The following is a 15,652-nucleotide window of genomic DNA, read 5'->3' as shown; positions in this document are numbered from 1 at the left end:
CTGAGATAAAAAGTCATAGCAATTTTGGTAGTTTTCTAAATCATCCACAATTATTGGTGGTAGTGCCGGAACTTTTTTCTGCTTCTGCTTCATCGTGGACGTTTCAATTGTTTCCTCTTGTGAAATGTTCGATGACGTGTTGTTCAGTTTTCTTTTCTTTCTACTTTTTTCTCGTATCCATTCCGTTTCTGTAGCTAGTTTTTTTCGTTGGTCGTCGGTATATTAGAATGCGCAAACAATTTTTTTCCTCGTCGTGTAAAGTTGTTAACATTGAGATAGTACCGGTTGCCAGTTCACAGTCGATATTGCGGACGGTATTATAAAAAATATTCAGGATACGAACAAAAAAAATATTAATGTTTTAGATACGGAAGTGGAAACGACTTAAAAAGCAATATTATACTTAACTCAAGCTGTATATGATTTTTATTTAACAATCAAGACATGAAACATGCGTGAAACTAAAATAGTAACAATTCATAAAATTTAATTAATAAACATGTTTGCTACCTCAAACATTTAAAATAACAAGAGTAAGAAAATAAAGGAAAAATGGCTTGTACGACCTTAGCACCGACCGGCAGCGACTACTTTTCGATGTTTACGTGCGAGCGCTGAGTGACAGAATGAATACATTCACAACACAGCTCCGCTCTCGCTTTTATAACAACCATGAGGATAGGGCGGTGCTAAATAAGGGTGCAGCTCATACATGGTATTCATAAATTTAATTAACTACAGTTATCTGTGATTTAATTGCCTCTGTGGCCGAACGGTTACCATGCCGGACTGCCACGCAGAGGCCCCAGGTTCAATTCCCGGGCCGGGAGAAATATTTGTATGGTCTATATTTATTTCTCTCAGAATGAATGAATGAATGATATTTATTTGCTCAAAATATGGTTTACATAAGATGGTATTTTATAGATAGTAACAGTTCTCATATTTAACCGAAAGCGGCATGCAAATATTAAATTTTGTAAAATTCTAGAAATTGTGTATAATTCAAAGCAAATCTAGTAATTTAAAGTAATATAAAAAAGTTATTAATTTATAAATGTCATAAGTGCTAGTAAATTTATGTCATGTCAAGTTAAAAGTAATAATAATAATAATCAAAATTTAAAAATTATACATAATGAATTAATGTCAATTTTATGTCCATCAATTATATTGTCAAATTTGAAAATCTTTGTATGAAACATCTTTTATGTCAGAGGGTAAAGCATTATACATTTTCACACACATAGCTCCGGATTGTCTCAGGTAGTAAGTTAATTTGGTATTACTGTGATTAATTAACTTGTCTGGATACCTTACATTTATTGAATGAACGTCTCGTGTCCTTTTGAAAAGTTTATAATTGTTTTTTATAAACATAGACACTTCAAAAATGTACGTACAAGGCAGCGGTAGAATATTGAGAGTTTTAAACAAAGGCTTACACGTTTCGCGGGGTCCTAAGCCACGCATTGCTCGTACACATTGTTTTTGTGCTACAAATAGTTTATTTGTCTCCGCCGAATTTCCCCATAGTACAAGCCCATATCGAAGTATTGAAGCGACGTAGCCATGGTAAGCATCCAAAGTAGTAGACAACGCGGAAGTGTCACGTAGTCGCCTTAGAACATAGACATAACGATTTATACTAATTAGTACTCTGTCGATATGAAGATTCCATTGAACCTAGAAATTTAGTTTGCTCTACTTCTTGTAAAATTTCCCCATTGTAACTTATATTTAATTTTAACTTCTTGTGTCTAATCGTCCCAAATTGTATAAAGTTAGTTTTATTAAAATTTACTGTCAAAATTTACTGTCAATAGTGCTATTTTTTCAATGACGGTTTGTTTGGTTTTGGTTTTGGTCCGGATTCGCTCTGGGCCTTTTGGAGGGAAAAGTGTCGTTTTTATTTTGACTTTCAATTATTTTGTGAAATCTAGTTTAAAGTAGAATAGGATAGTGCTATTGTGACTTAATCGGAGATTAAAACGCGAAATTATACGAATCTCGAATTAAAATACCCGTGTCGGCCCGTTCTAAGGAATCCCGAGTCAATCCAAACACGCCGCCTCAAATTGCCTATCCTCTTTGTGGCGGCCATATTTACAGAAACAATTAAACGAAGACATGGCTTAAAATAATGTACCAAGACTTGGCTGTATGGTGTAAAACCTTTGCCTTTTTCTTTATGGAAAGAAGAAAAAATAAAATTGGTTTTGGTCGGCTTTTGTTTTAGTGAACGCTGCTGCGGCTTCTTATTGTCGTTGATTGGTTATAGTTAATATTTCTTAATTTCTAAAAGTATATCGTAATAAGGATTAGTATTATGCGTAATGTCTACTTCAAGTAATATTTCTCAATCGGTCTACTCTCCTTCTGAATCAGAAACTCCACAAGTAAGTTGCGAGTGTCTATTCATTATACGGTCTATTCACTATCTGCACGGCAGTCCGCCGCGCAGGCAGGAGACTGCTCACGCACTATCCTGCGTATGGCCCACGTATGGAGTCTCGCAGGACACATTGCAGGATGGCTTGCACGCTGCGTCTACATTTATAATCCTATATTACGCGACGGACGGCAAGGCGGACTACAATGCAGGATACTGAATGCCCCCTTTAACACAACATTTCATTCATTCTATCACCAGTAAAACATTAAATGGCCCATTCACTACCTGCATGGCAGTCCACCGCGCAAGCAGAAGACTGTTCACACATTATCCTGCGTATTACCCACGTATGGAGTCTCGCAGGACGCATTGTAGGATTGCAGGCTGGCTTGCACATTGTGACTTCATTCATAATTCTGCATTACACGGCGGACGGCAAAGAGGACTGCAATGGAGAATATTGAATGCCCCTTTTAAAAATCAAGAGCAATTCTTATTTTGATGTTGCACAGGCATTAATTTCATTTTCAGGGTACACCACAAAAGAAGCTTCAGAATTTTGATCAGTCAGTAAGCCATGTCGATTTAGGCCACAGTATAGAGTTGTCTGTGAAGAACGCCCAAAAAGAACAACACCAAAAACGAATACAAGGATTGAGAAAAGAACTAGACTTCTTAAAATCCACTGAGTGGATGTTTGAATGTGATAAGGGATTTGCTCAGTAAATGAAAGTAAAGAGAATAAGAATTGCAAAATGTTCTCGTATTTATTATCGATATTTAATTATTTTTTTCCTAAACATTCAGAAATTGACACTGATGATGATAAACAAGAATTTTTAGCTGAAGAACTTGTAAAATTAGAGGCAGATAAACATCAAAATGATTATGTTACTGACATGCCTTCTGTTCCTAAAACAATTCCCAGAAATACTGAGTGCTTTCAGAGGACAGGCAAGTGATTCTTACAATTATACTTTATTAAATAAGAACTGGGGAAAAAAGAACTGGTAGTAATACAGTTCACCCATCCTTTTCAAAGGTTTTCAATTATATATTGTATCTTCTTTTCTATCTTTGTATTATTGTATTACAGAATGACCTACATTGTCTTGAAAGTATTTGTTTATCTTTTATTATTATTTTAGTACCGGTGCGTCTCATCGCTTATTAACATAAGAAAAAACTGAGTTTACGCTACTAAAGGTCGTATTCCAGAACTCTACTCAATGCTCAAGTCAGGATCTGAGAAGAGACTTGAAATAATACTCAAGTCCTTGCCATTAGGGTCATATTTCCAGTGCTTGAAATCATACTCAAGTCTGCTCAAATCCTGACTTGAGCATTGAGTACAGTTCTGGAATACGACCCTCTGTCGCTAAACATGTGCTGTTTAATTTACTTACTGTCACTGTAATGGTGAAGAAAAACAATGTGATTATATATAGGTATTGGAGAGCACAACATTTACATAACTCCACAACACATGAAGTCCCAAAGTTATTATTATTATTATTATAATGAATTATTCCCTAAACATGTGTTAGGTTGGGTTGATAAAGATTAGAAATTACCACTGGTTGTAACACAAAATGGAAATACATTTCAGGAGTAATCACTTACCTAAGCGAAGATTGTGTACTCATTGATGGAATGCTCTTTTTTGACAGTACATTTTGTTCAATAACATTGAGTTTGAATGACAAAGTCTTATACCTGGGCTACATAGATAAAAAAGATTCGATAGTAGTTGTAAGGATATTGGAAAATCTAGGATTGGCCTGGTCTGAGAAAGAAGAAGTACACGAGAGTAGTTATAAAGTTATAGAGCATGTGATTGTGGGTGAAGTATCGAGAAGAGAAGATCGCTTTGTGCTAATGAAGGATGGTGATTTGAAATTCAGTTTGGATGATGTTGAAGCCACTTTTGTGCCCGTAAAAGGGGATTGGCTTGAACTTAAATGTACTATGCAATTTGATGAAGAAAATCCTACTGACATTTCAGCGGCCCAGGTATGTTTTCATATATAGTATTTGTAACCATCAGATGCTTAAGAAGATCTAGGCTCAATGTACGTTACTGGAGAACGAAATTTTTGTAAGGAAATGGTACATAGCATGATGTACACAAGATATGTGACGTTCATAGTAATAGACATAGTTCATAGGAATAGATAATAGAAAAAATCGGGCGTTATTTGCATTGCCGGGGCATTTATGATTTAGTTAAAAAAAAGAAAAGGAATTAACAATATGTTTGTTATTAAACAAACATGAAATATAGGTATTTAAAAATCGAATAGATCATCTATCTTCAAAGAATGCTATTTCTAAATAGATTTGTTTGTTGTGTCTCTCCTTTCATCATCATCATTTCAGCCGAACGATGTCCATTGCTAGTCCTTCCTAAACGACCGCTACAAATTTAAATTAATTGTAATAAATTATTATTTCGCTGTTAAACATTAACGTTCATTATTGGTCTTCTAAATCAATTCTGTGTTTTTTCATGGACAGGCAGGAAATGATTGTATAATGTAATATAACGTAAAGACATATGTTACAAATGTATAAATACATACATACATATGTATATGACTATGATACAGTCGGTCATCTACCAAATTGATGGTTTTTCTGCTCACAATGCTCGTATCTGCGCTTATAATCTGTGACTGGAGTTCATGCGTCGTAATTTACTATCTCCAAATAGCAACTGTTATTTATTTATTAAATATATTATTTACTTTATAAACAGCAATATAAATCAAATATAGCAATAATGTAAATGTTTTTTGTAATTTGAGCATGGTATGTGATTCCTTGTGTTTTATTTACTTTAACATGGTAATTAGTGCAATTTCTAAATGCACACAACACAGTTGTCCGATTTTCGAATCTTCAAAATGCAGATGCTAGTAACATAACTGCCTTTTTTTACGTAGCATAATGAATTTCACGTGGATTGTATAACGTACAAGCTAGATATTTTTATGGTTAGACAACTTTATGTTTACAACTCACTTTAAAAAAACTTTCATTTTTTGCAATTATACGTCATATTCATGATTCAGGTACTCCAAGTAATTGCCTTCAGAGCTTTGAGAACTAAAATCAAGAGTGGAAAAGTCACAGATTGGCTAGGGCAAAGTGGAAGATGTGACGGAAACATCTACTTTGACGAGCACAGCTTTGAAACAAGTTTTATTCCAAAAGTTGGAAATAAAGTAAGTACATGACATAAAAGTAATGTGCAATAAAGAATATTATTTTTTACAATAAATGTTGAATGGAATAAATTTGATTCTGTTTTCCAGGTCATGGTAGAAGCTATAGAAAGCAATCAAGGCACTTGCTCATGGAGGGCTCTCAAACTTGTCATTGTTGATTCAAACATCAAACAAGTAAATAAATCCCAAACCACTGAAGAGAATGATGTAACTTTGAAAGTGGAACAAGATAAAAATATTGCATTCACCTATCCTATCAAATTTGAAAATGTAAATTATCAAAGTACTGAAAAAATAACTCTAAGCATCACCAACAATAGTAATGAAGTATATATAATGAACAAGTGGATAGTCTTGAGTAAGAAGAGAGACTCTCAAATAGATATCAAACCATTTTTAACTCGTCCAACCAGATTGTACCCAAAACAGACTATTTCTTTTAACGTCACATGTTATCCAAAATTCTTGGGAAATTCGAAAGAATGTTTGATAGTAATGTTTAGAGGTTTTCAGTTAAAAAGATTCATAGAAATAAACGTCGTCAACAACAATGATGAGTGTAGTGGAATAATAGATAATTACATAAACACATGTAAATCTGAAAAAGAAAAGATATCAAAAATGAGAGACATCAGAAAAAGCGAAAATACATTTATACCCGGAGTTAAGGTTTTGAAGCCGCCAGCATTTATTCCAGTGAAACTTGGAATTTTTCCAATACCAGAAAAAATTTGGTCAGCTGTGTTGGGGGATTCGGAGCAAACAGTTCATGGTACAGACTATATAAAAATTTTGGACAGAATAGAGTCAACTTTACCTTATCTATTGAAAGAATTATCTACTGAAAACTATGTTAACAAATGGCATACCCTACTGTACATGGAGGAGATCCAACATAATATTAACATTAGAGTGTACGATATGAAAACAACATTCTTGATACGATGTCAAGAATATCTTGCCATTGAAATTAGTGGTCTTTCTGAACGAAGACCTTCACTTATGAAAGGTGACAGGGCTTTGGTAAAAGATGTTTGGGACACAAATTCTCCTAAATATGAAGGATACATTCACAACATCCTTGGAGATTTGGTACTAATGAAATTCAATCAACGTTTTCATGAAACTTATTCAGGAAGTGATGTTTCATTGGAGTTTCATTTTAGTAGATCAACTTACAGGCGGCAACATCAAGCTATTAGCTTAGCCTTTTCGAATCTGGGTTCTGAAATATTGTTTCCCAGAAAAATATTATCGCGCACTCCACAAATGCCGCTAGAATGTGTTAAAGCGATTAAATGGTACAACGAGAAGTTGAACAATGGACAAAAAGCAGCTGTAACAAATATTCTTGCTGGGGAATGCCGGCCGCTTCCATACTGCATATTTGGGCCACCTGGAACAGGAAAAACTGTCACTATTATTGAAACAATCCTGCAAATATTGGCACATATACCAGATAGCAGGATTCTGATTGCCACTCCGTCAAACAGTGCAGCTAATTTAATAACAGAAAGACTGATAGAAAATCGAAACTCATTCACTGGATCTGTAGTGCGTTTAATTGCTAGCTATTTGGTTGACAATGATAACATTCCTGAAAAAATAAAGCCATTTTGTGCTACTATGGACATTGCAAAAGAAAGCACTGCAAAATCTAAACACAATGTTGCAGACGGTATCCAAATGCACTGCCAAACGTCATTTATTGGGCGACATAGAGTTACTATCGGCACGTGCATATGTCTTGGCGTATTGGCTCAGATGGGTTTGCCAAAAGGTCATTTTACTCACATTATTGTGGACGAAGCAGGGCAAGCTCTCGAACCAGAAATTATGATACCACTGACTTTTATTGATAAAGAAAATGGTCAGATTGTTCTAGCTGGTGATCCAATGCAACTGGGGCCAGTAGTATTGTCAAAGTATTGCAAAGAGTATGGCATGGATATTTCTTATCTGGAGAGACTTCTTAATACATTCCCATATCAAAAAGATTTCGACGCTTTTCATGATGGATTTAATCATAAGTTGATAACAAAATTGAATGACAACTACAGATCACTGGAAGAAACACTGAAACTTTCAAGTGAAATATTTTATGATGGCTCTTTGGTACCAAAATTAGACCGACAAGAACAATGGGTTCTAAAAACTATTAGTGTGATAAATGAAGTTATGAATTCTCCTGATCAAGATACTGGTGGTATATATGTCTTTGGTATTAAAGGCCACAACATGAGGGCAAAGGACAGTCCGTCTTGGTACAACCCCCAAGAAGCTTCAATGGTGGCACTGACTGCATGCAAATTGTTTAAGAGAAATGTTTCTGCTAATGACATAGGAATAATTACACCTTATATTGCACAGGTAAAATGAAGACTTAGTGGCATAAAAGAAATACTGGTAAGTTCAATACATGCAAATTGATGTAAATAATATTATGTTTCAGATGAAGTATTTACGAGTTCTATTTGAGGGCATGGGGTTGCCTCAACCGAAAATAGGAACAGTTGAAGAATTCCAGGGTCAAGAGAGACCCATAATTCTAATGTCGACTGTCAGATCAACAAAGTCACTTTTAGTTGAAGATCATAAACATACACTGGGTTTTGTGCAAAATTCAAAACGGTTGAATGTAGCCCTGACACGTGCGCAAATTGCTATTATTATATTCTGCAACCCACACCTTTTGAATACAGACCCACAGTGGAATAAAATTGTAGAATATTCTGTAAAAGAAGATAAATACATGGGATGTGATTTGCCCTCTGATTATGATTCAAATACTAATAAAAGTGTAGAAGATTAAGTTGATGTTGGTATTATTTATCTCATAGGACTCACCACATTTATTCATATTGAATCGCCTTAAGCCGATCATAAAAACCTTTACGTCCATGCAATATGAGCGAAAAGACGTTGCTCGTCTCGCTTCCGTTCGGATCGCCGCCCGACGCGAAACGCACAAAGTCATTTTCGCTCTTGTTACATGGACATAAAGATTTTTCTAACCGGCTTAATGCGATTCCGTGTTTACGACTGTAGTGACTCCCTAATACAGTTAGTGGTTACGTCTAAAAAATGGTTGTATTGTGTATAGTATATTTCCCACAGAAAAGTGCCCCACTTTTCTTTTTATTAATGATATTGAGGAAATCGAGCCGATGAATTTATGAATAACGAAATTCGTTAACAATTTTATATTTGCTGATAACTTCTGCAGAGGCACGTATACGATACTTCTCATGTTAAGCGTTGGGTTTGGTAATGCGCATAAAAGATTTTCTCCAATTTCCATACAGTTGTTTTTGTCTGTTTATGTTAATGTCATATAAATTTCCTTTCGTAAATTTCTTGCTAAGTATTTGAGTGATGTTTGTATTATTCCAATATTGTTGTTATGTTACATAGGTATTGGAATAATACGGTACAATGTGAATTGGTTATCGTTAGTTAGTGGTAGGCTGATCTCAATTATGCAAAAATTGTTTACAACTCGATTTTGCGTGTAAGATTTTGTAAATATCTCTGGTGTTGTCTGATGTTATCAACAGGGATAGATAAATGTTCTGGAAGTTGCCCTGATATTATGTTCAGTTCGTTGAGTAACTGGTCTTGGTTTTGATAATCGTGTATCTATGTGCCCGTTTTACACGAATTTTGTATATTTTTTGTTAAATTGCAAAAAAGTTAAAATATTTCAATTTGAATTTTATGTGTCCTTTTGTGCCATTAAAAGATGTGTGAGAAGTTTTTCCATCCTATAATAAGGTAAGAAGGTCCTGCCCGATGTGCATATAAAATTTCACCATGTATACAAATGTATAATCCCATGACCTATTTACAGTGGTAAATTTTTTTTTTACATGTCATTGTAACAACCATAGATTTAAAATAAACGTTAGTTCCGGGAAAATCAATAGTCCTGTAATGGTTCTGTACCACTGATTTTCACCACAATTTTAATTATAAACAACCCTTCATGTTAAGGTAGTTTTTAAGGCCATTAGCCAATTCTGATTGTACGGACAATGGCAAATCAGACTACACATTTTTGTTCGAAAATCGCCTCCATTTCAACGGAACAAGATACGTCAATGTGTAGCTTGACGTGCTGGCGTGGTATATTTGTCAGTCAGGAATTTTTCGAAAATTGAACCTTTTATTCGTGGACCAATATGAAATTTTCTGTGTCAAAATGTCTAAAATAACGGCGCAATCCCAGAACAAACACAAAAATGGCTCGCTCGCTGCATGCTAGCTGCATGGTCATACTACTTCCATACGAAATTTCAATTAATTCATTGGAATAGTATTCAAATTAGAGTGGTTTTAATGACTAGAGTAGAATATTTTTGAAAAGTATGTACATAAAAAATCATAACTTCTAAACTGTTGATTTTCGCCGAACTAATGTTTATTTTGAATGGGTTGTTACAATCGAAACAAATTTTGAACCACTAAGTGGGCGGTTTCTATGCGTTTATTTATTATAATCTAAGTTTAATGCTTTGTGTAAGTGTTTACGAAGTATTTTATTCACACAGTGATTCAATAAGTTAAATTAACTCGCTTGCACAAGAATTTACATTTAGGGCTACGACAAAAAAGCAACATAATTTTTTTGTATGTATGTATCAGAATAATCAAACTTTATACCTAATCATTTTGTTATCGTTAAGACGGCAACATAGCAAAACTGCTCTTTAATCAATCTTCATAAACGCATCAGTTTACGTCACACGTTACGGATTGCAAAGAATTATTTTGTTTGTATTTTTAATTTATCTTATACTCTTAAAAAGAATATGTATATTATAAAATAAAATTATTCCTTTCGTTGTGCATTATCTTATCTCTAGTAGTTTCTATTATGGAGTCGAACCGGGCTATTTTGTGCGATAATCTAATCAAGTGGTTGCAGACGCTTAATCTTACTGCAAAACATGGGAATCCAGCAGGTATTGAATTCTATTTCATGCTTTCTCGTTCATTACACGCTACAATAGTCATGGTATCGCATATTTCGGTTTCATATCACCCACATCCGCTGTCGGTGACTCCCATTATAGTAAGTGGATAATTTCGTCACTGCTCTTATTATCATTTGATTGAGACACAGTTGTTCCTTTTGTTCGTTTTATAGACAACTTTGTCACTTAGGTTGTATGAATGCAACTTTCTGCCTCGTAAATTTGTACTGTGATTTGATTTTTTTGTAATTGGAATTGCCTAACACATTTCATCAGTTTTGGACATTAGATGTGTTTCTTAGGAGTCTATGTTGTTTTAGAATTATCCGATGGAGTGGCAATCGCCGAGGCACTCACTCAGATTGCTCCTGAATATTTCACACCATTGTGGTACTCCAAAGTCAAGACGGATGTCGGTAACAATTGGCGACTAAAAGTCAGCAACCTCAAGAAAATATTAGAGGGAGTTGTTGGTATGTAAACAAATAGGTAAATAAGAAGTGAACATGGTTTAACTAAATATCTTCAAAAATTACTTTTGAAATTGTTGTTAAATCATGTTGAAAAATATGTAATGAAAGAATGTTTAATATCATCTAAAGGTATTACACCTACTTGGTAATTAGTAAAGCTAGTAATGCTCCTAAGTAGTTTCTTATAGAGCAATAAGTGAAATATAACATGTAAATGTTTACAGATTATCATCAAGATATACTAAATTTAAGTCTTCAAGAGTTTTCGAGGCCCGATGTAGTGAATATTGCTGAGAATGCTGACCCTTCAGACTTGGGAAGGCTCCTGCAATTGGTACTCAGTAAGTTATATAAACAATGTACATAATAAATAACATAGAAATAATTGGCTTTGTCATGTAGTTTTTATTCAGAGTTTATTATTAGGTTTGTATTGAGTAATTAAGCCAATACAAATGGAGACTAATGAAGACTAGGGAAATCCTCGAGCCATCTTTAAAGGTAATAAAATCACAATAGCCCCATACAACAAACCAGAAAATATGAGGTGTATTGCCTGTATGTATATATATTTTGTCTACATTAAGATAACTAAATACTGAGGAATATGGCTGTGTGATTGATTTAGGTATGTTGTGTCTTATGTTGTATCTTGGGATCTATTTATTTATAGCTATTGGGTGGTTAAAGTATTACGTTACCAACCCGCATAATGAATGAGGAATGTTTTGTACTACAAGTGTACCATTACACAACATGTTTCTTGTTTTACATTGTTTAAATTGCTGCTTATAGATATTCAATGTTTTAATTATTAATGAAAGTAATCTATGAGAATATATATAAAATTGGATGAGGAAGGTACAAGACCAAAAGGAATACTGTACATTGGAATGGACACTTAGGGTCGTATTCTAGAACTCTACTCAATGCTCAAGTTAGGATTGCACTGGAAACACAAGCACTGGAAATACGGCCCTAATGGCAGGGACTTGAGTATGATTTTGAGTGCTTTAAACCATACTCAAATCCTGACTTGAGCATTGAGTAGAGTTCTAGAATACGACCCTTAGTTTGGGTAAACAGCAGTTAAAAAAATATCTATGAATGATTTGAAGACCTCCTATTGCTTGATTGCTCCGATTGCTGTGTTTAGAGTTTAGAATAGATTTGTGATAATTTGTAATTTATAAAATAAATTGATTTTATATGCAAAATTTGGTTCAATAAAAGTTTATAAACAAGTTTAAAAAACTATTCATTATATTTGTGCAGTGGGTAAATATGCTTTAGTTACAAAATGGATCTTTATTATTTATCACGTGATTTACCCATCAACCACTTTTAACAATATTTTTGGCAATAGGTTGTGCTGTCAACTGTATTAAGAAAGAGGAATATATCACACGTATCATGGAGTTGGAATTATCATGTCAGAGGTCTATAATGCAGGCTATTCAAGTAAGTGTGCTGATCAAATTCCACTTATTGCGTAAGCTTCGCTTCGTAGGAACATCATTTTCAGAATAGTAAATTTAGATGCTCTAGTCTGCCTATCTTTCAAAACAGAACTAAATGGCAGGTACTGCTGATTCTGTGTACCTGTTTATTAGCTTAAGATGATTTGCAATTATTGGATAGACATTTCCCCAGCTGCTGTGTATCGAAATTAATCTCTGTAGAGGCCTTCTTTATTAATTAATTTATTTGGATGAATTGAAATGTATTATTGAATATGTTGTTACATAATTTACCCATTCATGGACAGTCCTTAAATAGTCCTATGTACACAAAAATGTCACTACCTTAGTTGCCATATTGTATATTGATTCAATATAAATTGTTCAATGTAAATCATTGAATGGTGTCAGTTTGTTGTTTATACTTCTCTATGGAGAGGCAATAGCAATTTTTGGTAGCAATAAAGCTCCTTGTGAAAGAATTCGTCCAGAGAGGTACTGCCATCTTACCTATTTCTGCCCCCAAGTACTAATGTCAGCATTACTGCGTTTTGGTTTTGAATGGCAAGAGCGCTGGTGAAATTACAAGCACATGGGACTTATCAGGGTGACGCACTTATCATCAGCCCTACGACTTGATCACACCGTCAAAAAAAATAAGCGGGAACTGTGCTGGTGGAAATCTAATAAAAGGAGTTTGGCGCTTTCCTCATTATCTATATCGCTGTCATTAATATGCATGAAAATTACTTCCTTGATATCAAATCCTCTGAGAGAGAAAAAAGGAGGACAATGCAACACTTGTGTAGTATTGCACACAGCGGATTGCACACAAATGAACATTGGCAAGGTGCAATTTAGAATATGATAGAACTAATTAATGTCAGGCATAACATCACACAGAGAGCAATGCACTTATAATGTAAATTTTGGAGTAAGATTGCGTTCCCATTATGTCGTAACGTTTTAATAATCGTTGGACGACTGTTGCGTCGAGCCTGTTCCCATGTCATGACTATTTTATCGTTGAACGACTGTCGTGTCTAGCTGTTCCCACTAGATCGTGACGTTCACGGTAGCCGCCTTGTCGTTTACACGGCAGAATCGTTTGAAGGTACTATTATCGTCAGACGACTGTCGTTCTAGCTCTTCCCATTATCACGACAGTCTGTCGTCATGACGTCAAAAAAGTCGTGAACAACAGTTAACCGTATTTTACTATACGTAAACAACTTAATTTAAATATACAGGCGACGACACTTCAAACTGCACGACTATCTGTCGTCGCGACATAATGGATACGTGCCCTAACTGTAATTCAATTCTTTTGTTTTTAATTGGACTACTTTTTTCATCTGTGGCTATCCTATTTTAAAGTAGCAATAAAGTTCTGGTGTTCTTCCTTTCCTTACTCAATATCTTTTGCTTACTTTATTTTCATCGGACCGAACTTACGGTTCAAAATTTTTGAAATTACCATAATTATAAGCATATACCTAACAAGTATCTACAGTTAAGGTTACACGATACTAAATGATTGTTACTAAACTGCTCATTGTTTTATTTCTTCGGATATGAATATACATATATATGAATTCATTGAATAAGTTAATTATTAATTACATACGGTTTATAAAATACAGTTTTGAACTCTATTGCTATTAAGATACGATAACGAATTTGAAACTACTCTCGCGTCCGTTCGTAGCTAATTAACGTTTGATAGTTATTATGTAATGTTAATTCAGTATTCAGCTCGACCGCCTTTTTACTCCGAACAGTAATCTAGTTAACAGTCGTGTCAATTTGTTTCACTGCAAAAATTAAAAACTTTTGCTTAATATATATTATTAAGCACGATATTTCTGATTGTATTAAAACAGTTATTCGTTAAATTTTAGTCACGCTTATTTTATGTCCTTCTATCACGAAAATTGGTTGTGTGTGCGGTTTAATTTTAGTTAGTATTTTAAGCCAGTTGTGGTACAGTTGCTGTTATGTTATTACACGTTAAAAATGCGTTTGTTAAATGGTTACAATGTGCTTTAGGAGTTGGAGACGTTGACTCTCGGTCCGAATCGTGGAAGTCTGCACCCGGAGACGCCTGCCACGGATCAGACCGATGCGGAGATGAGAGAAGTGCTCGCGCAGCGGTGCCATGAACTTGACAGTCAGGTATGTTAATTATTTATAGCCGATTTAAAAAAAAAGGAGGAGGTTCTCATTTCGTCTGTAGGTTTTTCTTTTTTTTTTGTATGTATGTTACGCGATAACTCGATAACGAAATCATTTGTGAACCGATTTTGATGATTCTTTTTTTTTTGTTGGAAAGAGGGTACGTTGGTAGTAGTTCCATTTAAATTTGAACCTGTAACGGTGGCACACTAGGGGATGAATCTGATTTTGCGCACTTTCCGGTAACCGATTTCAATGAAACTTTGCAAATAGATGTAATTCCACTAACTTTTTAGGTCGGTTTTTTTAGTACACTGTACTGAGATTATTGGTAAAACTAATTTAAGTGTGTGTAGATGTTGACTAACCAAATGGAGATCATTGCTGAGGTATGTATTTAAGATCGCGGATTGCTTATTCAGATTCTATTGATAACAAAGTTTCTTACGGTATAAATGCACGCAAAAAGGAAATTGCCAATGCTACTTAACTAGTGTGGTGTTTAACATGACGTAAAATCTAAATTAAAGTCAGCTAAGGCTACGGCATTTAAATCTTATAGTTATTTCATGCTACATTTCAGATTGTTAAACACAGAGCTTGATGTTTTGAATTCTCCATTGCTTATTCAATAACATTGGGTTTCGAAGTAATGTAACGTTTACCTTGCGATAGTAATCTGCATTTATAATAATATGCAGATGTATAGGGAATGAACACATGAAATTGCGGTGACAACACATAACATAGTAATTTAAGTATAAAGTAAAAAGCTGATATAGAACATCCGGTATTGCTATGTAGCAATTTCTGCATATATACAGAGTTCTTTATAAAATAGTAATAGTAATGTATCCTGCGATGTTGTTAGTGTTTTACAAATAACCCTGTATGTATAGATTCGCGTATATTAGATTTATCAGTCTTAAATTTCATAAGTCAT

At 34.4% G+C, this 15,652-nt stretch overlaps 2 protein-coding genes across 3 annotated transcripts; both read left to right on the top strand.

The window, feature by feature from the left end:
• The first annotated feature begins 2,232 nt into the window (after positions 1-2,232).
• On the top strand, positions 2,233-8,456 carry LOC113230369 (probable RNA helicase armi). 2 transcript variants are annotated; one of them, XM_026464275.1, is made up of 7 exons: positions 2,234-2,399; positions 2,927-3,123; positions 3,203-3,349; positions 4,005-4,408; positions 5,470-5,622; positions 5,713-7,995; positions 8,078-8,455. In XM_026464275.1, the coding sequence occupies exons 3-7, from the start codon at positions 3,295-3,297 to the stop codon at positions 8,435-8,437; spliced, it is 3,255 nt and encodes a 1,084-aa protein (XP_026320060.1). In that variant the 5' UTR covers positions 2,234-2,399; positions 2,927-3,123; positions 3,203-3,294; the 3' UTR covers positions 8,438-8,455. The 2 variants fall into 2 exon arrangements, with proteins under 2 accessions (XP_026320059.1, XP_026320060.1); XM_026464274.1 differs by having other exon boundaries at positions 2,233-2,399; positions 2,927-3,349; positions 8,078-8,456.
• Positions 8,457-10,488: 2,032 nt separating this feature from the next.
• LOC113229977 (protein hook) lies at positions 10,489-15,313 on the top strand. Its single transcript, XM_026463679.1, has 6 exons — positions 10,489-10,589; positions 10,922-11,074; positions 11,299-11,415; positions 12,441-12,535; positions 14,584-14,709; positions 15,293-15,313. Exons 1-6 carry the CDS (start codon positions 10,502-10,504, stop codon positions 15,311-15,313), a joined length of 600 nt encoding a protein of 199 aa, XP_026319464.1. The 5' UTR covers positions 10,489-10,501.
• The last annotated feature ends 339 nt before the right edge of the window (positions 15,314-15,652 follow it).

This window comes from Hyposmocoma kahamanoa, unplaced genomic scaffold (genome assembly GCF_003589595.1).
Source record: "Hyposmocoma kahamanoa isolate Upper Pololo Valley unplaced genomic scaffold, ASM358959v1 63, whole genome shotgun sequence".
Lineage (NCBI taxonomy): Eukaryota > Metazoa > Arthropoda > Insecta > Lepidoptera > Cosmopterigidae > Hyposmocoma > Hyposmocoma kahamanoa.
This window is presented reverse-complemented; position numbering and strand designations above follow the sequence as displayed.

Bases quoted from the DNA above. Each gene is read 5' to 3' on its own strand.
- LOC113230369 (XM_026464274.1), top strand. From the start codon at position 3,151: ATGTTCTCGTATTTATTATCGATATTTAATTATTTTTTTCCTAAACAT. The intron at 3,350-4,004 runs GCAAGTGATTCT...AATACATTTCAG, and splicing joins TGAGTGCTTTCAGAGGACAG to GAGTAATCACTTACCTAAGC. The intron at 5,623-5,712 runs GTAAGTACATGA...TCTGTTTTCCAG, and splicing joins TTCCAAAAGTTGGAAATAAA to GTCATGGTAGAAGCTATAGA.
- LOC113229977 (XM_026463679.1), top strand. From the start codon at position 10,502: ATGGAGTCGAACCGGGCTATTTTGTGCGATAATCTAATCAAGTGGTTG. The intron at 11,075-11,298 runs GTATGTAAACAA...AAATGTTTACAG, and splicing joins AATATTAGAGGGAGTTGTTG to ATTATCATCAAGATATACTA. The intron at 14,710-15,292 runs GTATGTTAATTA...GCTACATTTCAG, and splicing joins GCCATGAACTTGACAGTCAG to ATTGTTAAACACAGAGCTTG.